The 21,989-nt window shown below is 38.7% G+C and overlaps 1 protein-coding gene across 6 annotated transcripts in view; it reads left to right on the forward strand.

Moving 5' to 3' along the window:
* CAB39L (calcium binding protein 39 like) overlaps positions 1-21,989 on the forward strand; it is a 116,311-nt gene that overhangs the window by 59,402 nt on the left and 34,920 nt on the right. For all 6 annotated transcript variants that reach the window (XM_045978447.1, XM_045978452.1, XM_045978449.1 and 3 more), the window contains one exon: positions 13,971-14,089. In XM_045978447.1, coding sequence (XP_045834403.1) covers positions 13,971-14,089 — 119 coding nt within the window. The remainder of the gene's footprint in view (positions 1-13,970; positions 14,090-21,989) is intronic.

The raw sequence follows: 21,989 nt of genomic DNA on the forward strand, positions 1-21,989 counted from the left end.
TTTTGTTATAACCCTTGACTTTTTTTTTGTTTATTACTTTAATTTTAGATTTAGTTGGTCAGTGACCATAAATGGGAAAAATACTCCCTATTATTGGATTATCATATTAAATTTCTATAAATCTCCTATTGTTTCACACTTTTTCCTGAAAGTAGAAATGTATTAAACTATTATTATCATTAATTAATATGTTAGCTTGAGTTGGTTTATGAGATTAGCCCAATTTGCCATTGGATGCTGGAAGAAATATAACCAAGGATGGTTATATTTTGAGGAATGAGTCAGGCATGAGATGTCATCAGGCCCAGTGAACTAAGGAAGTCTTGGGCAGCCACAGAATAGTGTAGGTTCAAGGTGCTGTCCAAGAATTAGGGAACAGGAGTTTATCAAGACAGACTTTGGGTACCTTACGACTTTGCTTAGCATTGGCTTAAATAACAAAAGAGGAACAATAAGAAATAATTATACAAGTTTCCCTTATTTTGCAGGGGTACTAAAAATAAATAAATTTATTAAAGACTTTTTGTTTGTTTTTCGTCAGAGAGCACAAGCAGGGGAGCGGCAGGCAGAGGGAGAAGCAGGTAGAGGGAGAATCAGGCTCCTTGCTGAGCAAGAAGCCCACACAGGATTCAATCCCAGGACCCTGGGATCATGACCTGAGCCAAAAGCAGACAATTAACCGATTGGAAGTCCTAACTGTTAATCTGCAAGCAGCATCTTTGCATCTCAAGCCTAAAGTACCCACATAAGATAATGACAACTTGATAAAACCTGTCCTAACTTTAGAGTACAGTCTAATTGCGCAGTCTAATCACACAGAACTCTGCCCTCCTTGGTTCTGCCTTGGTTCAGAGGTAGAACTGGTACAGCCCCTTCTGGACTGAAAGTATCTTGAGTACTAGGATCCCGTTTCCCACAGCTAGTGCCATGTACACTGGTTGGTTGAGGGAATGAATGAATGTAGGCATGAGAATGAGAGATTGAAGCAGAGGTAAGAAATTAGACCAAAGGAAGATGTCCTGAACACAGCAATAAGCCACTTTTCTTGTTGAATTAGTAAATGGTTTAGAAGATATTTCACAAGTGGTGATAAGCATTCTGGTAAGTGCATAGCCACCTCTGGGGGTTTATTGGAGAGGACAACAGTTATTTGACTGTTAAATTCTTGGTATGTTTGTAACAGGGAGAAAAAAAATATTATTTAGGGTTGGGCTGTAGCTTTTGCCAGATAACCTAAAAGAATGGAGTATTCCTTAAAGAGAAAAATGAATTTTTGTTTAGAGGACACCTAGATGGGCTTTTTTTGTTAGTTGTGGAAGGTTAGGTCTTTAAACAATGTCTGGAAGGAAAAGACCAAAAGAGAAGAGCTTAGATTTCCTTTGCAGAGTAAAGCAACAGAAATTTGAGAAATGCCCTCTCTTTGGCTAAGATCAATAGGAATAGGAAATAGAAGAAAAATAGGAGAACGTTTAAGTGTCTCCAGAACCATAACAGAGGAATGGTTTTTGGAAATAACTAGTGGGGGGAGGCAAGATCATGAACAGGGTTGAGAGGAGCTTGGAGAAGGGGTTTGGGATCCAGAGCTGACAGCAGTGACAGTGGCCATGGCAGTGGCTTAGACTGGGTAGCAGGAACTGCCGTGGCAGTCTTTGTGACAAACCCATTTCTCCTTCAGGAATCCAGAGCAAAGTGGCCCATGAGGATGAGGAAAGTACTAGAGGATCCTACTGTTACAGGAATAAGGGCTAGTGAGGAGGCAGACCTTTGAGTTAAAATTGTTTAAAAAGAAAATCTCATTACTTTTTAGCCGTAAGTTTTTAATCTAATCCTTTAAACCTTAAAATTGCTGACAGAAAAGAACCACTTCTGCATATTTTTATGAAGTTAAAAAAAAGACTTGTGGTTGAGATTGCAAGTCTTCAGATTTTATGGGCTCAGGATCAGACTCAGAGCTGTGTTTTTTGAGGTTTGGCCGCTATTCAAAACACAGCTTCAGACTCTGATGTTTTGAAACACAATGTGATAAGAGATCAAAGGATGAATTTATTGATGCATTCATTTTAAGGGCAGGTGTGCCTTGCAAAACCAGGGCGGATGCAAAGTCATCTTTTCAGGCTGAATTAGAAAGCAGTCCAAAGAAGCAGAAAACCTTCTGCTGTGATAATTTAATCTCTATTATTTCTTGCTACATTAAAAAAAAAAAGTCAGCAAAATAAGTACTCCAGTATCAGCTTCTCATTTACCCACTTTACGGTCTTAAATTTTTGAAAATTTCTGTCCCTTTGTAAAAATCCTTTTCTGTTCATTGGCACCCTTTAAAGTGGTCCTTCACCTTTGGTTTTATTACCATAAAAATGAAAAATCATAAATCCTTAAGACATAAGCTTTGTGCTATACTTTCAATGCTACTCCAATCAAAATTCTACCAGCATTTCTCAAAGAGCTGGAGCAAACAATCCTAAAATTTGTATGGAATCAGAAGAAACCCCAAAATTACTAAGGAAATGTTGAAAAAGAAAAACAAAACTAGGGACATCACATTTCCCGATTTCAAGCTTTACAAAGCTGTGATCACTAAGACAGCATGGTATTGGCATAAAAACAGACACATAGACCAGTGGAACAGAGTAGAGAGCCCAGATATGGACCCTCAACTCTATCTATGGTCAAATAATCTTCGACAAAGCAGGAAAAAACACAAAGTGGAAAAAAGACAGTCTCTTCAATAAATGGTGCTGGGAAAATTGGACAGCTATGTGTAGAAGAATGAAACTCGACCATTCTCTTACACCGTACACAAAGATAAACTCGAAATGGATAAAAGACCTCAGCGTGAGGCAGGAACCCATCAGAATCCTAGAGGAGAACATAAGCAGTGACCTCTACACAGCAACTTCGGCCACAGCAACTTCTTTCAAGATATGTCTCCAAAGGCAAAGGAACAAAAGAGAAAATGAACTTTTGGGACTTCATCAAGATCAAAATCTTCTGCACAGCAAAGGGAACAGTCAACAAAACAAAGAGGGAACCCATGGAGTGGGAGAATATACTCGCAAATGACAATACTGACAAAGAACTGATATCCAAGATCTATAAAGAACTCCTCAAACTCAATACACACAAAACAGATAATCACATCAAAAAATGGGCATAAGACATGCATTTAACAATTTCAAATGCTTACTATGTGTGTAGGGTGTTGATTCTAGTTGGTCTTGAGTCCATTAGTTGTTCATGTATTTTGCACCTGTCATTAGACAAATTAAGTTACAGAATTTACAGTTACAGGTGAGAAAATACTATAGCATATTAAATGGAATTTTATGTTACCTTGACCCTCTCGTCATCTTAAACTAATGAATATAAGCTTCAGAAACATCTATCCTATAAAGGAACATAATTTATGGGTGATTTAAAATGGTATTTGGCATCAGGCCCTTAATCAGAAGTGTAACATGTTAATTGGTTGTATTCCCCCTATAAAAATGAAGACAATGACCATTTTAGTTTGACCTTACAATACTTTTTAATGAATGTAACCTGCCATAAAGATAAAGACTGCTCACACCATTGTATAATGTACAAAATGTTTTATCCCCTCTGCTTTCTGGGGAGTGGTCCCTCCATGCCCACCCACAGAGTTATAGTGGGAGCAACATTTTTGTGCAGCATGACACCTGCCCAGTACACAGGGTGGACTAGTAGTGGTCATCTGATCAAAGCAGGGCCAGAGTAGCCTGCAAGATTCTGGAACTAAAACGGAGATGGAACCTCAGTCTCCAACTAGGAGCATCAGTCTCTAACTGCATCAGTAGTCAGGTTTCCTATCACATAAACTGAAAAAGTAGAGGAAGCCAACATGCAGAAAAGGCAGAAAGAAGAATGAACATGAGAGATAGACAGGGCCAGGAGGTTTACAAGGAGCTCTGCATTAGAATTCTTGTCATGCGTAAATACAATTATACTGAAAAAGTTCGAGAGCAACTAATTCTGAGTTCTGAAACTTTACCAGTATCAGTAAATTAGTTTAGTGAATTTTGGTCCCCTGCAAAAGCACTCATCCATGCAGTGAACACTCTCTACCCCCAACCCCTTGCAGACGGCTCTGCCTATCTAGTTCTGCTACTGAAATTCAGCACAAATATTTGCCCTTCCCACAACAGCTCTCCCCACCCCTCTCCCCCCAGCCAGCACACAGAGGAGCAGAAGAGAGATACCCATGACTTCAATGGCTACAGTTAGGTTTCTTTCTTTCTTTCTTTTTTTAATTCAGGTGTAATTGACAAACAGTAACATTCTATCTTCTTAATACACAGTTCTGTGATATAGAACAATTCCACCACCTCCCAGATTTTCCCATGCCTCATTGTAATCAGCTCTTTTTCCTACCCTCAGCATCTGGCAACCACTGATCTATCTTCTGTCCTTGTATAATTTGCCCCTTAACAAATGTGGAAATGGCATCATGCAAAAGGTTTTCTTTTGAGTCTGGCTTCTTCCACTTGGCATCATGATTTTGGATTTATCCGTGTTGTTGCTGTGTATCAGGAGTTTGTTCCTTTTTATTGCTGATAGTTTTCTACTGCATGGATGTACACAGATCATTTATCCATTCCCCAGTTGGTGGATATTTGGGGGAATTTCTGGGTCTGGCCAGTTACAAATAAAATCTCTATAACCATTTATGTACTGTTTGTGTGTGCAGATGTAGGTTTTCATTTCACTTGCGTAAATACCTAGGAATAGGATTGTTGGGTAGTATTGGGGTTTTTTGTTTGTTTGTTTTTAGCTTTTTTTTTTTTTTAATTTTAGCTACTCAAATAAGTGTAAGTGGTATATTGTGGTTTTAATTTGCATTCCCTTAATGATTAATGATATTGAGCATATTTTCTTGTGCTTATTTGCCACTATATCTCTCTTTTTTTTTTTAAAGATTTTATTTATTTGACAGACAGAGATCACAAGTAGGCAGACAGAGGTAGAGGTAGAGGTAGAGAGGGGGAAGCAGGCTCCCTGGTGACCAGAGAGCCCGAGTGTAGCTTGATCCCAGGACCCTGAGACCATGACCTGAGCCGAAGGTAAAGGCTTAACCCACTCAGTCACTCAGGCACCCCACCATCTCTCTTCTTATGTGAATTTTCTGTATAGGTCTTTTGCCCTCTTTTTATTTGCTGGTTGAATTTTGAGAATGCTTTATATATCCTGTATATAAGTCAATGGCTGCAATTTAAAAATGGGTGTTTCGGGACGCCTGGGTGGCTCCGTCAGTTAAGGGGCTGCCTTCGGCTTAGGTCATGATCCCAGCATCCTGGGATCGAGTCCCACATCAGGCTCTTTGCTCGGCAGGGAGCCTGCTTCTCCCTCTGCCTCTGCCTGTTCTCTCTCTCTCTCTCTTTCTGACAAATAAATAAAATCTTTAAAAAAATGAGTGTTTTCTTTTGCAATGTTGCTCTCTTTACTTCCTTATTTGCCTTGACAATTCTTTTTTTTTTTTTTTAAGATTTTATTTACTTATTTGTCAGAACGAGAGAGGGAGAGCACAGCAGGCTCCCCACCGAACAAAGAGCCGATATAGGGACTTGACCTCAGGACCTGAGCCAAAGGCAGATGCTTAACCAACTGAAACACCAGGCATCCCTGCCTTCCCTCATTTCTATTATCAGTAAAAGATGCTCTTTATCAGCAGTTCTAATTGCTCTGCCTGCTATTCATTGCTTCTTTCTTCTCACTTTTTCTCTCTCCGTATTTAATTCCAGTTGATACCTCCATACTATCATTCATTCTGCAGGTAATTGTTGACTGTATCATGTTAGGGCTGACCTTGAATTTGTCAGCTTAATGCAAGTGCTTCTTCAGGTTTGCCATCTGCTCACTTACATTATAAGTAATCTTAGAATTACAGGCGGGTTTCAGGCATTCAGGGTCATTTCTAGATGTTGTTTCATTACCATCAAAGATTTTTCTTTCTTTTTTTTTTTTTTTTTCTGGCCACTTCTAGAACTTGAAATCTGACAGTCTGAGGGTTGCTGAAGACTGGTTTTGAAATAGTTAAGGTTTTACTCCAGTTGTTAGGTATAGTGTAATGAATGGATATCTGCAAGGTTCTGTATAATGGAAAGCCCATCATTAATCATCTGGTACCTGTTTAGGTTTTCTCTAATCCTTTCCATTCTGATCCTTTCCTCCGATTTGACAAGCTGTTCCTGGTATCCAAGCTTGTTTTTGTTATCCACAGGGGGCTTCCTTTGCCTTTGCACATTATTTGCTAATGAACCAGAAGAATGTTTTCCTCTGTGTAAAAGTTGGATAGAGTTCTGTGGAGCTTCATGTCTACTGTTCACTGGAATGCCGTATGGAAATGTTCTTATGGCATTTCACTGGGAAGTATGAAAAACATGCTCTTATGACTTTTCAAAGAGGATTGATGTTGTGCAGGATTACTGTAGAGTCTACAAAGACTGAACAGAACAGAACAGATGACTTCTTTCATTTTAAGCTTTATTTATATTTATAGCTGTACCTCTTATACAATTATATTGTTTAACATTTGTGTAAATGAAATTCATTTCTTATGAAGTAGTATGAACATTTGTACTATTTTAAAATGAGAGTAGTTGATCCCAAAGTATCCTTTTAAATTGAAGACTCAGCTCCTAATTTTCTGAAAAACTTTGGATTTTATATTGTGTGTTTTTCTTAAAAGAAGATAAAATTTGCTTTCCCATGTGTCTGTTTTATTGTTGTTTTTTTTTAATTTCTCTCCCCTTTTTAAAAATTCGTCTCTCTTCTTCCCTGGTTCCCTTTCCTCCCTTTCTTCTTAATTCTTCTCTTTCTCCCTTATTTCTTTCTTTTTTTTTTTTAAGATTTTATTTATATATTTGGCAGATAGAGATCACAAGTAGGGAGCGAGGCAGGCAGAGAGAGAGAGGAGGAAGCAGGCTCCCTGCCAAGCAGAGAGCCCGATGCGGGGCTCGATCCCATGGGATCATGACCCGAGCGAAAGGCAGAGGCTTTAACCAACTGAGCCACCCAGGCGCCCCTCTTTCTCCCTTATTTCTACCCTTCTCTGTTTCACTCCATGGAATCAAGTGAAGGCAGTGGCTAATCATGGATTTTTCTTATATTTAATCATTGCCAACATTTGGATATTCTTATTTCTGCCAGTTACATATACCATAATTTATGTAACTGTGCCTAATTCTGGACATATTGATTATTTCTAACTCTTTCTCTTGATTTCAGCTCAGGTCATGATCTCAGGGTTGTAAGATCAAGACCCACATCAGGCTCGGTGCTGGGCATGGAGCCTACTTAGGATTCTCTTTCTCCTTCTCCCTCTGCCCCTCCCCCATCCCGCTCCTCTTCCCTGCTCTCTCACAAACACATACTCATTCTCTCTCTCTCTTAAAAAAAAAAAAAAAAAAAAATCTCTGTGTCTGAACCTCTTCTTCTATATTTAAGATTGTTATTTAGGATTATTTTCTCAGGCTAGATTTCCCAATTTGAGATTCTAGGACATCAGCCAGCAATATATGAGAACCAGCACTGAATTTTACGTAACATTTAAAAAAATTCTGGGACTCTGGACTTAGGTGGCCACACAGGAGGCTCCTGACTTTCTCTCTTCCTATGGACAAACAGAAGGTATAGTTACACATGCAGGAACTTCCTCTGAGAGAAATCTAGAAATGAGCTAAGTGGGTCCTATTCATTGAGCAACTGAGAAAATAGCCACTTCAGAATGGGTAGGAAAGGCTGAGACACACTGGCCATAAAGCCCACCCCTTGGCATAGCACCATATAGCCGGCGGGGGAGACCCCAATGTCCTGCTTCTCTTTGAGGAGCTAACGGTTTGCACCACACATCCCATGGCCCAACTTTTTTTTTTTTTTTAAGATTTTATTTAGATCACAGAGATCACAAGCAGGCAGAGAGGCAGGCAGAGAGAGAGGGTGGAAAGCAGGCTCCCTGCTGAGCAGAGAACCCGATGTGGGGCTCGATCCCAGGACCCTGAGATCATGACCTCAGCCGAAGGCAGAGGCTTGAACCCACTGAGCCACCCTCCCGCCCTGATGGCCCAACTTTTAAGGCTGCCCACTGAGGGATGGTCCCCCAGGTCACCTATATATGAAAGCTGACAGGGCTCGCATTCATGAGACCCACAGGACTATAGCAAACAAAGGGGCATTTGTTCATGGGTGCAAGAGTACTTGTTGCAACTGTCTCCGCCTCCCCCGAGCTAGCACAGAGAAGTGCGACAAGAACACCCAACTCCCAGTCTTTCCCTGGGAGGGGTTTGATGCGTCCTTTACAAGTGACTGTCTGAGGTTCCGGCTTTTAATTAGCATGCATCTAATTGCTGGCTACAGTCTTCCCAAAAGAGCTGGTGGGCACCTCCCCTGCTTTCTTCCTCTAGCTTGCTCCAACAAGAAAACCAATAATAAATAATACATTGACATCTCATGTACCTTGCCCAGTTTCCCTGATGGCAATATCTTGCAAAACCATAGCACAGTGATAGCACCGGGATATTGATATTGATAAAGTGAAGATACAGAAAATTTCCATCACTACAAAGATGCCTCCTCTTGCCCTTTTATAGCTGCTGCCCTCTCTCACCCCATCCTTGGCCTCTTAGCAACCAGGAATCATTCCCCATTCTGTAATATGAATGTAAATGGTACTGTATAATGTGTAATCTTTTGATTTTTTGAGTTGACACACAATGTTACATTACTTTCAACATAGCACAGCATAGTGATTCCATAAGCTCATACATTATGCTATGTTCATGGCAAGTGTAGCTACCGTCTCTTCCCATATATCACTATTACAGTCTCATTGACTATATTCGTTATGCTATCTTGACTTATTTATTCCATAACTGGAAGCCTGTATCTCCTATTCCCTTTCTCCCATTTTACCCAATCCCCCACTTTTCTCCTCCCTGGCAACCATCAGTTTGTTCTCTGCATGTATAGATCTAATTCTCCATTTTGTTTGCTTATTCATTTGTGGATGGTTTTTTTTTAAGATTCCAAATATAAGGAAAAATCTTGTGGTATTTGTCTTTCTCAGTCTGACTTATTTCACTTAGCATAATACTCTTTATGTTCATCCATGTCTCAAATGGCACAGTCTTATCCTTTTTTATGGCTGTGTAATATTCTGTGGTAGAAATATACCACATCTTCCTTATCCATATTTCTGTTGATGGACACTTAGGTTGTGTAACCTTTTGTTACTTACATTTTTCATTCAGCATAATTCCTTAAGATTCATCCAGGTTGTTGAATGCATCAAAGTTCATTCCTTTTTATCACTGAGTCCCTGGTATGGGTATATAGCACAGTCTGTTGAACCGTTTACCTGTGGAAAGATTTCTAAGTTGTTTCCTGCTTTTGATTATTACATATAAAGCCGCTTGGAACATTCATGGCCAGGTTCCATTTCCCTGTGATAAATACCAGGAGGGCAACTACTAGTATAGTAGTGGCATGTTTAGTTTTTATTTTGTTTTATTTTATTTCATTTTATTATTGTTTTTAAGATTTTATTTATCAGAGAGAATGGAGCACAAGCAGGGGGAGCAGTAGGCAGAGGGAGGGGGAGAAGCAGGCTCCCCACTGAGCAGGAAGCCCAACTCAGGGCTCCATCTCAGGACCCCGAGATCATAACCTGAGCCACCACAGGTGCCCCTTATTTTATTTTTTTTTAAGATTTATTTACTTCAGAGAGAGAGAGAGCAGGTGGTGGGGCAGAGAGAGAAAACCCTCAAGCAGGCTCCACGCCCAACACAGAGCCTGATGTGGGGCCTGACCCCAGGACTCTGAGATCATGACCTAGGCCAAAACCAAGAGTTAGATGCTCAAACGACTGAGCCATCCGGCACCCCACCTGTTGAGTTTTTTAAAAAACTGCCAAGTTTTTTCCATGTTAGATCTCCGCCGACAATGTACAAGTGTAGTTTCTTTGCATTTTTGTCAGCTTTTGGTGTTGTCATTATTTATTTTAGTTGTTTTGATAGGCATATATAGTAATCTCTCCTGGTGATCTTAATTTGCATTTCCCTAATGGCTAATTATGTTGAACATCTTTTATGTGCTTGTGGCCATCTGTAGATCCTCTTTGGTGAAATGTCTCTTCATATCTTTTGCTCACTTTCTAGTTGGTTTGTATTTTATACTACTAACTTCAAAGGCTTTTTTACATATTCTAGCTCTAGTTTTTTTTTTTTTTTTTTTTTTTTTTAAAGATTTCATTTTATTTATTTGACAGGCAGAGATCACAAGTAGGCAGAGAAGCAGGGAGAGAGAGAGGAGGAAGCAGGCTCCCTGCGGAGCAGAGAGCCCGATGCGGGGCTCGATCCCAGGACCCTGAGATCATGACCTGAGCCGAAGGCAGCGGCCCAATCCACCGAGCCACCCAGGCGCCCCTAGTTTTTTTTTTTTTTTTTTTTTTTTAATCATATATATGGTTTGAAGTATTTTCTCCCTGTCTGTAACTTGTCTTTTCATCCTATTAACAAGACCTTTTACAAAACAAAAGTGCTGAATTTTGTTGAAGTCCAATTTGTTAGTTTTTGTTTTCTAGGTTGTGCTCTTAGATTATTTGCCTAACTCTAGATCCTGAGGATATTCCTCTCTTTTTTTTCTAGAAGTTTTATAGTTTTATGTTTTACATTTAAATCTGATCCATTTCAAGCCAATTGTTGATAAAGTGAATCCTTTAAGAATATTTTTCTATGGGGCGCCTGGGTGGCTCAGTGGGTTAAGCCTCTGCCTTCGGCTCAGGTCATGATCCCAGGGTCCTGGGATCGAGCTCAGCATCGGGCTCTCTGCTCAGCAGGGAGCCTGCTTCCCCCTCCCTCTCTGCCTACTGCTCTGCCTACTTCTGATCTCTCTCTGTGTCAAATAAATAAATAAAATCTTTAAAAAAAAAGAAAATTTTTCTATATATCAATTAGCATTCTTAATCAGTACTTAGTCCATATTTTACATGGCTAGTAGTTTTAAGATTGACTAATTAATTGAATAATCTTAGTACCTTTTAATTTTGGGTCCTACTTGTTTTGGTATTAAAAATTGCCACATTGGGTGCCTGGCTGGCTCAGTCGTTAAGTGTCTGCCTTTGGCTCAGGTCACTATCCCAAGGTCCTGGGATCGAGGCCCACATCGGGCTCCCTGCTCAGCAGAAAGCCTGCTTCTCCTCTCCTGCTCCCTCTGCTTGTGTTCCCTCTTTATTTCTGTGTCTCTATCATATAAATAAATAAAATCTTTTTTTAAAGTGCCACATTAATAGATGCATGAGATTCAGTGGTCTAGATTTGTGATAAAGGGCTTATAGATGTCTATGCCTCTAAAGTAATAAATCAGTCCAATAAATATTGAATGCCTACTATATATATATCGGGCCCTACTACGGGAATTGAAATATGGCTTGTCCTTGGGAGCTATCAATGTGATGAAGGAGTTAGAGACAAAATTCATTTCAGTATACTGTGTTTGGTGTTGGAATCAGTTTAGTATGATGGCTAAGAACCCAGATTCTGGATTCCATCAGTTTTGGATGGAGTCCTGGCTCTCCAACAACCCACTTATATAAGGTAACCTCACTAGTCCTTAATTTCCTTACTTATAGAATGTACATTATAAGGTTGTTAGGAGGATTGGAAAATACAAAGTTCTTTGTAGAGGTGCCTGGCTCAGAGTAAGCACTTAATGTTAGCTGCTGTGCCTGGGGTAGAGATGGAGCTAGGGGTAGACCGGGAAGAGGAGGTACTGGTGTATGTAGGCAAAGATGTTGTTGTCACACAGAGGGGGGCAGTTATCCTAGAGGTCAATATGTCTGAACTGAATCTGTTGTATTGAAAGAGGACTTCAATGACCTCCATTTTGACCTGTCTGTACTTTCTAAGTTCTTCTTTCCAGCTTATCTCATAACTCAGGCAAAAGACCCCTGCAGGCGAAGCATCCCGTGATAGGAACTGGAACTACCCCCTCAAGCAAAAAACGTCTACCTTGACGTCAGCAAGACCACACGTGATTGACCCCAAGACAATGATCTTTACTGCTTGCCTGCATGTACCCACCAAACTTTGTCCTGCAGTTTCCTTATATAGACCCAGAGGTATTTTTCAGCACTTTGGACATAGTCTGAGACACTAGTCCACTGTCTTCCCGGTGCTGGCCTCACTGAAATAAATTCCTTTCTTGTTACACCACCACTCATATCTCTGCCTTTGCATTTTGTCAGTGGTGAGTGGCTGAACCTGGTCTTTTTGGGAGCCCTGCAGTCAGGTGCTCTCGGCACCCCTGCGCCCCTGTTACAGGATGACTAAGACTCAGCTACAAAAAGGAAGGAAAAGAATTCAGAACAAGCAGAACAGGAGCAAAGGGATAGAAAGGAAAGTTGTGTATACCTTTACGTAGTACAGTCCGTTGTTATTAATAGAACTTGAAGTAGGGATTGAAAAGTGAGACGTGGCTGGAGAGGTAAGCAAGGTCATGGAGGGTGTCAGACCTTTTTCTCAGCAAAAGGAAGGCATTGAAGAGCTTAAGAGAACAGCACAGTCAGATTTGCTTTTCTAGTTAGCTCGCTCAGCCCAGCGAAGACTTTTTTGAAGTAGAGGGCATAATTGGAAGATAATCTTTAACAGTTCATTTGAGAGATGAAGGCCAGAATCAGGGCCATAGTAACTCACAATGGAATATCATCCTTTTTTTTTCATATAAAAAAACTCCTGTTTGAAACGCCTGGCTGTTTCATTCAGAAGCACATGCAACTCTTGAACTCAGGGTTGTGAATTAAAGCCCCACACTGGGTGTGGAGATTACTTAAAAATAAAATCTTAAGAAGCAAAAAACTCAAGGTGCCTGGGGGGCTCAGTCGGTTAAGCGTCTGCCTTTGGCTCAGGTCATGATTCCATCATGGTCCCTGATTGCGGGGAGCCTGCTTCTCCCTCTCCTCCCTGCTTGTGCTCTCTCTCACTCTCTCTCTCCGAAATAAATAAACTGAATCTTAAAACAAAACAAAAAGTGTTCAGTTCAGAGCTTCAGTTGGAGAAGGAGACAAGCCTCAGGATGTAGAGTGTGTGAGAGTGGAAGTCTTGTAAATGAGGACTCAAAAAAGTCCCATCCAACACGGGCTATAGTTCTGCCTCAGCTGCTAGGATTGAGTAGTCCTCTCTGTTCCTCTAGGTTAGATATGATTTCTTACAATCACCTAAATCATGTATATCCACCTAATAGAAAAACTCACATTCTTTTTTTTTTTTTTAATGCACCAACTTGGAATGGGAATGGATAAAGTGGAGGGGAAAAAATTACTAAAAAGTACATTTAAGAAAAAGGAATCTGATTCTAACCAACATTTGCTAAAATCTTTATTTTCTTCATCCATTTTCCGTCCTTATTTAAGATGGTTTAAAAATGTTAATCCTAATTTTCTTCTTATATAAAGCTAAAAGGTAAAAAAGCATAAGGAATTCAATTGTACCATATCCACTGTTTTAAATTCTTCTGTGCCATTTCATTTACAACTGTGAGAAATAGACTTCTGGTTGTTCAAATTAACTACAGTGCAAATTCGATGGAAAAGAGTTGTGTCTGTAGAAACCTCTGTTTAAATGTTTGGAAGCACAGCTGACTAAAGATATATGACAAAAATAAGTCTAAAAAATAAATGAATAGGTCATGGGGATGTAATTTATAGCACGTGGAATATAGATACCAATACTGTATTAACTTTTTTATGGTAAGAGCTGCTAACTAGACTTATGGCGATCATTTTATATCGTATATAAATGTTGAATCACTAAAAAGAATGAATTAATGGTTTTGGATATTACAAAGAACAGTGCCATTTCTGTGTGTGTTTTTGTGTAAACAGCTTTTGAGATACAACTTACACTCCATATAATTTACCTGTTTTGATTGTGTAATTTAATGGTGGTTTGTTTCTTTAACAGGGAAAAAAAGATGTGACCCAGATATTTAACAACATCCTGAGAAGACAGATAGGTACTCGGAGTCCTACTGTGGAGTACATTAGCGCTCATCCCCATATTCTGTTTATGCTCCTCAAAGGGTAGGTTCATGGTTTCCTTTAAAGTAGGTTTGAGTACAGAATAGTTGTTAAAAGTATACAGCTATGTGTGCCTGGGTGATCCAGTTGGGTAAGCAATATGGTTTCCAAGACCACTTTGTTCAGCTTTGCCATTTCATCTCACAGGGAGGCGAAAATACATGGAAGAAATTATCAGCCACTGGAAATGGCTCATGTTACTCCCATTCACCTTCCATTTGAGAGCACCAGTCTTTCAGCCCCTTAATTCTTAAGGAAATCTGAGAAATGTTGTCTAGTGTCCAGGTAGAAGAGGACAGTGGATTTCAGTGGATTGCTAACATTCTCTGTTGCATACTGTTTCTTTGAAAATTTCTACCCTTCCGTGTTCTGTGTTCTCACTTTCTGAATTTCCTGTTAGTCAGAGTTGAATCTCCAGGATTGATTTCTTAGGTCTTCTACATTTCCTCTCTTATTTTTTTATGTGTTGGAAGATATTAATTTTACATTTAATTGAAGATAAACCCTATTGAATTTTCATTTCAGTTACTCTATTCTTAATTTATGAGAGTTCGTTTTTGTTCTCTGATTATTCCTTTTTCTTGTCTCTTGGCACTTCCTGGTTCTGTGATCTTAGGCAAGACACTGTACCTGTCCAAACCTCGTTTTCTCATTGGTAAAATAAAAGGAAAATTTATAACATTACCTTCACACTAAAATAATGTTGCATTATATGCCATTGACTCTATACCATCAAAAAGATTTGTGTTTTCAGTCAGGGCTGTGCCACTTACTATAAGACCTTGGGCAAGTTCTCTAACTTCTTTATGTCTTGGTTTCCTCATTGCAATATGGAGTCAATAATAATACCTACATGAGGGCGCCTGGGTGGCTCAGTTGGTTGAACGACTGCCTTCAGTTCAGGTCATGATCCTGGAGTCCCAGGATCGAGTCCCGCATTGGGCTTCCAGCTCGCTGGGAGTCTGCTTCTCCCTCTGAACTTCTCCTCGCTCATGCTCTCTCTCACTGTCTCTCTCTCTCAAATAAATAAATAAAATATTTTTTAAAAAAAAGTTTTAAATAATACCTACATGAGTAGGTTGTTAGGAGTCTTCAATGAGATAATGCTTATGAAGCACAGCATCTAGCACACAGTACTGAGTAACTACTAATCAAAGAAACTACTATCTCTGTTCCTCCCAAGAGCTCCAGTTCCTATAGAAACATGAGCAATTTAAAAAATACAATGAAGGTCATATACAAGTGCCAGAATAACATTATAAAGTAACGTGCTCATTTGCAGCTCACAGGGATCTGCAAGTTTTAATGGACCCACAAGGATATGTTTTGCACAGCTGGTCATGGGTGAATAAGGCCAAGGTGATCAATTTATACCCACTTTTGGGGATTCTAAAATGTTAAGCTCTAAAGCATTTGACATTATCCTCAAGGAAATGGGGAGCCACTGGAGAGTTTTAGAGAGAGGAAGAATATCAGATTTGTGTTTCAGGAAATGAGGATAAATTAATGTAGTTTTAAAAGATGAACTTGTAAATAAATGACCCCTTGAGAATGCTGAAATGGGTTGTCCTGGAGATTGTGTTGACTGACGGAGAAGAGCAGTGGTGTACATGATCTAAAACATGATCTTCCACAGGACGCCTGGGTGGCTTAGTTGGGTAAGCATTGGACTCTTGATTTTGGCTCAAGTCATGATGTCAGAGTCATGAGATCAGGCCCTGCATGGGGCTCTGCACTGAGTGGGGCCTGCATAAGATTCTCTCTCTTTCCTTCTGCCACTCCCTTTCACTTGGGCTCTCTCTTGCTCTCTCTCTCAAAATTAATTAATTGATTCATTAAATAAAATTAACTTCACACCTTTTGATATGGTAAAATGTATATAAATTTCATACATTTGCATATTATATATGCTTTTTGGAAGATAGAGAAATTTAGCATAATTGGATATTTATTTAGAAAATTAAGTTGGGGGCACCTGGGTGGCTCAGTGGGTTAAAGCCTCTGCCTTCGGCTCGGGTCATGATCCCAGGGTCCTGGGATTGAGCCCCACGTCGGGCTCTCTGCTCCGCAGGGAGCCTGCTTCCTCCTCTCTCTCTGCCTGCCTCTCTGCCTAGTTGTGATTTCTCTCTGTCAAATAAATAAAATATTAAAAAAAAAAGAAGAAAAAAAAGAAAATTAAGTTGGTACAAAATTATGTTACATTGTTTCTTCAAGGTAACAATGTAAGTTGTTTTCTTACAATTTTTTTTTCCATTTCTGGAAATAATAATACAGAAGATAAACAGCTAATTCTGAATGCCATTTATTAATAATTTTACTGCTGGAACACATTATAGATGTACAGTGAGCCTTTTTACCTGTGGTATGCATGGGATGAGTTAATGTGTAATTGTGTACCACGGCTCCCACCCCTTCTCTTTCAGTAGAGAGTTGAGAAAAGAATTGGTGCAGGGAAGCCAGGCAGGGGAACTAGACTAAGCTAGACTTGATGTCCATTTGCAGACAAGACTTGGGGATGAGCAGGAAAGAATCAAATGGAGGAGACCACCCACTTCATGAGAAGGCTTTGGGAGCCTTAACGGTGAGAAGCTCCAAAGCAGCTGCAGAGTGAATTGGGGGAAGGAAGGGAGTTTGAGAAGTGATGCTGTAAGTTATAAGTCAGTATTAAAAAATAATTTTATCTTTATAAATAATCTCTGTCTCTGTTAGAGACAGAGAGAAAGAGAGAGCGAGCCTGTGCGTGAGTGGGGGGAGGGGCAGAGGGAGAGGAAGAGGGAGACATCTCAAGCAGACTCCAAGTTGAGATCCCATGTGGGGGTCTCACAAGTCTGAGACGAGGACCTGAACTGAAACCAAGAGTCAGTCGCTCAACTGAGCCACCCAGCACCCCATCGAATCTCTTTTAATGACTTTTTTAAAATGACTTTTTACTGTTGGATTATGTTTATATGTCACTCTGTAAAATTGTGGGACCTTGGGTTTTTAAAAATTAGGATTCCAAAAAAAAAATAGGATTACATAGAGTTTACTGAGTGTGAATAATTAGTGTCTCTTTATATATCTATATCTTTAATTATTTAAAAATGTGCTTATGTCCCACTTGATGGTGTTTTCTGATGAATTCAAATGACTACTATTCGTATACAAATTATTTGATAAAACAAGTCATTCAGTGTATAAACAGATGACTAAATTGATGTAAGTAAACTTATATTTGGAATATGAACTCTCTATTCATTAGACACCTATATTTACCAGTTAACCTATGTATAATTTGTAATAGATAATTGTATGTCATTTTTTTGTATTTAAGAAGAAAAACTTAAATAGCTTTCATTTTTTCTAGTATGTGGAGAAAATAATTTTTAATCAATTAAAAAGCCACTTTGTTAATATACAGATTTTTATTCTAGGACTCCATTTTCATGTAATTATAGTATATAATAGAAAAATAAGAACTATTTACTTTAAGAATAACTTCCTCAACTTTGATTCATTAGGAAAGTTTTATATATCTTTCCATTTCTTCTAAAAAGTTAATATTTAGTTTCATTTATAAGGCTAAAATTGCTTATTAGTTCATTTATGAAGGGCCTACAATAGTAACAGTACTAGTAATAATAATACTAATAATAGTCATAGTCATGGTAGAAGTTTAGATTGTATTTTAATCAAATGTCAGGCCTTGCTTTGTATTCATATAATAGTCTTGTAGGTAGTTATTATTGCTGCTGCTGCTGCTGTTATAAAATATAACCTATTTTAGATGCAGCCCAGAGAGGTTAACTAACTAACTAACTTACTTAGGTTTCACATAGCTAGTACGATTTAAACCCAAGTAGTCTGGCTCCAGAGTCTATGCTCTCAGAATACTACCCAGCTTGTCATTCCTCAAGCATTCATAGTCTACAATGAGAAGAGACAACTCATTACACGTCATTGTTATTACTTTATGGGACATCAAAAATGGAGGTCTTAAAGTAGGAAATTGCCCAATAAGCACAAAGAGAAGGACTGAGTGTCTTGTGTGCAAAGGCAAGGAGGCATCAAAATGCATAATGTGTTTGGAGGTTGCCAGAATTTCTGGTGTAGCTAGAGTCCAGTGTGAATGGGAGGGAAGTTTGGGTGATAAAGCTGGAACGGCTGAGAACAAATTAAAAAGAGCCTTTTATGTCCCACCAGGGAATCTGAATGTCATTCTGTAGGTAACATGGAACTCCCCAGGAGCTAGACATGATGAGTTCTGGTGGCAGTGCGGAAAATGGCTTAGAGTGTGGAGGTACTGAATCCAGCTTGGAAGAGTCTAAGCAAGAGATAATTAGGACTAAAACTTTAGTGGTGATATTGGGAATGAAGAAAGCAGATATTTAAAAATATTTTAATTATTTTCTGACTCAAAGTAGCACATACTTATTATTTTAAACTTCAAATATTTTAGAAATATATACAATAGGGACACCTGGGTGGCTCAGTCTGTTAAGAATCTGCCTTCAGCTCAGGTCATGATCCCAGGGTCCCGGGATTGAGTCTCACATCAGGCTCTGTGCTCATTGGGGAGCTTGCTTCTTCCTCTGCCTGCCACGCCCCTGCTTGTACTCTCTCTCTTTCTCTGGCAAACAAATAAATAAAATCTTTTTAAAAAAATGTATAATATAGAAGGGGAGTACAAAACATTATCTCTCCCAAAGAAAACCATTATCAACAATTTGGTGATGATATCTCTGGGCTTTATTCTCTGTTGTAATGATTCTTCTTTTATTTTTTTAACCCACACTTTAAATCCATTCCTTCACATCCTGTTGTGGAGATACCATTTACTGAGTGCTTGCTGTGCCAACTGTTGCATTCAATATCTTTACTTATGTTATTTTATCTAATTCTTTTGATAATACTGTGAGGACTGGGTATTACTCTTGCCATTTTACAGATGAGGATGTTGAAACTTAGGGTAAGGGTATTGCTCAAGGTAATAAAGCTAATAAATGACAGAGCCAAGTTTTCAATCCAGATCTGTTTCTAAATTCCATGTTCTTTACCATTACTGTATCTTTAATAAGATTTTCGGACCATTCAGGTGTGAAGAGAAAGGAAATTGTAGATGTTGAGGACAGGGTAGACCAGAAGTCCTAAGTAGAACAGTTTTGCCAGAACCAACTTTACCTGTCACATGTGTTTAGCTTAAAATGCTAAATCCTTTGTTAAAGGTCAGCATTTTTACTGAATTATCTCTTGTAAAATTACTTTTCAAAACACAGGACAAACCTTGATTCGTGCATTTACAAATCAAACTGATGTTAGTTAAGAAAATGATAGTAACGTTCCATATTGAACCTAATTCTAACAAGCAAGGAAGGAAGGAAGGGGGGAAGAGAGAAAGAGAGAAAGGAAGGAAGGAAGAAAGAAAGAAAGGAAGGAAGGAAGGAAGGAAGAAAGAGGAAATTACTAGGTAATTGCCCATCAAAGATGATCGTCTGGATATAGGATACAAAACATGGTATGAGGGGCACCTGGGTGGCTCAGTGGGTTAAAGCCTCTACCTTTGGCTCAGATCATGATCCCGGGGTCCTGGGATCGAGCCCCACATCAGGCTCTCTGCTTGGTGGGGAGCCTGCTTCCTCCTCTCTCTCTACCTGCCTCCCTGTCTACTTGTGATCTCTGTCAAATAAATAAATAAAATCTTTAAAAAAAAAACCAAACATGGTATGAAGGATTAGGAACCCAAATTTTATGAAACAATTATAAATAAAGACTCTCTCTAAATAAACTTTTCTCTTGGACCAGACAAGTGACATTCCAAGTTACTGAGAGAACTTAAGGATGAAGTCATTTAAACTCCTCTCAGTGATCAATTAAAAATCATAGCCAATGAAAGATGTTCCAGAAGTCTAATGTTGAAATCATAAATGTCTCCTAATAATACTATTTAAAAATTTTTTAATGTAAAAAATTTCAACCATATACAAAGGTAAAGAGTTCAAAGAAACCCTATGTACTCATCATCCAGTCTTAACAACCATCAGTATTTCATTGTGTTTGTTTCATCTGTCTCTCCAATACCAACCCCTACTTTTTTGGCTGGAGTATTTTAAAGCAAATCCCAAACCTCATGTAATCTTGTTGTATCAACCCTAAATAATTTACTTTGATATGCATTGCAAAAATAGAAAGATAAATTTTACATAACCACAATGCAATTATTATACTTAAAAAGTAACAATAACTTTTTTAAAGATTTAACTTAATTATTTGACAGAGAGAGGGAACACAAGCAGGTGGAGTGGAGAGGGAGAGGCAGGCTTCCTGCTGAGCAGAGAGCCCGATGTAGGTGTAACCTGAGCCAAAGTCAGATGCTTAACTGAGCCACCTGGGTGCCCCCACAATAATTCTTTAGTAACTAATACCTGCTCCATACTAAAATTTTCTAGATTGTCCCTTCCCCCAAATTTCCATAGTTGTTCAGTTAAGGATCCGAACAAGTTCCACTTACTGTATTTGGTTGTAATACCACATTGGTCTTTTTAAAATCTCTTTGCACTGAGAACTGCACACACTCCCCTTTTTTATGACATTGACTTTTTGAAAAACCGAGTTCATTATGGTACAGAATTTTCTCCATTCTGGATTTGTCATATTGCTTCCTAATGGTGTCACTTAACTTGTTTCACTGTCCCCTGTATTTCTGTCCTGGACGTTATATTTAAAGACTTGATTAGATTCAGATTCAGTTCTATTTTGGCAATCATACTTTGTAGGTGTGCTGTGTTGTTCATATTTCATCTCATCAGGAGACATACATTTTGTAATGCTAAGATTGAACAGTGGCTTCAGGTGGAGACAGCTTAATCCATTGTAAAGTTCCTCATCAGCTTTACACTTAACTGTTCTACCATTCATTGATAAACAACGTACAATGCAGTCATTTCATTAGCGGTTACAAAAAGAATCCTGTCATTTTTCATGCATTTATTGACTAATGTAGTTTTATAGAGAATACCTTTCCATCATCTCCCACAACAATTTAACTATTTTAAAATACATTTCATACCAGATAGGTAGAATAAATGCCCAATTCTTTTGCTTCCATTATCAATTTAGAGAGAAATAAGTTGTTACTCCAGGAACTTCCATTGGCATCTGGGTTTCTTTGCTCTCTCTTCTCCCCCATCCTTTTATTATCATTATGAACTTGTGGGTTTAATTTTTTTCCATATGTTTTATTTTTCTTGCTGATGCCCAGTTGTCTATCCTCCAAGTTGCCTCATGACCTTTTGATATTACTCACATTAGCAAGTGAGATTCCTTGCTTTTTGGCACAAGATATACCAGGCCCATTTTGTATATTTCCTAACACAGACTTGGAATCAGCCATTTCTACCCAGGACTCTTGTTCTTTTTAGTGAGGAATGGTTCTTAGAGACTATAATCTGGATGCTAGGGCCTCTCATTGACATTGGATTATTACTGCTTCTAAGCCTCTTTAATGGACAGTTACCTCCTTATTTATAAAGTAAGATATAAAATAATATATCTAGATTAAAATCAAAACTTCTTATCTATATTGAGGAGGACAAGTGTTTGTTAAGTGACATTTTATAGAACTTTTCTAACTAATGCCTGACATCGTTTGCTCCCAGCAACAACACAAGTCATTTTTCCCCCTTATACATTTTCTTAACTTGAGATATTCTTTCACAAGATGTTCTGACCATTTTTTTTGTATGTTTACTGTAGCTCACTGCTAGAGGAGAAAATTGCTCTTATATTTTAGCTTTTATTAAATTCAAAAGGGATCTTATATGCTGTGATTACTTGAATAAACATGCATATATAGTAGTGTGCCTTCTCCATACTAACATAGTTAATTGGAGGCCAGACTATATGATCCAAACTACAAATCAAAAAG

This window comes from Meles meles, chromosome 14 (assembly GCF_922984935.1).
Source record: "Meles meles chromosome 14, mMelMel3.1 paternal haplotype, whole genome shotgun sequence".
Taxonomy (NCBI): Eukaryota; Metazoa; Chordata; class Mammalia; order Carnivora; family Mustelidae; genus Meles; species Meles meles.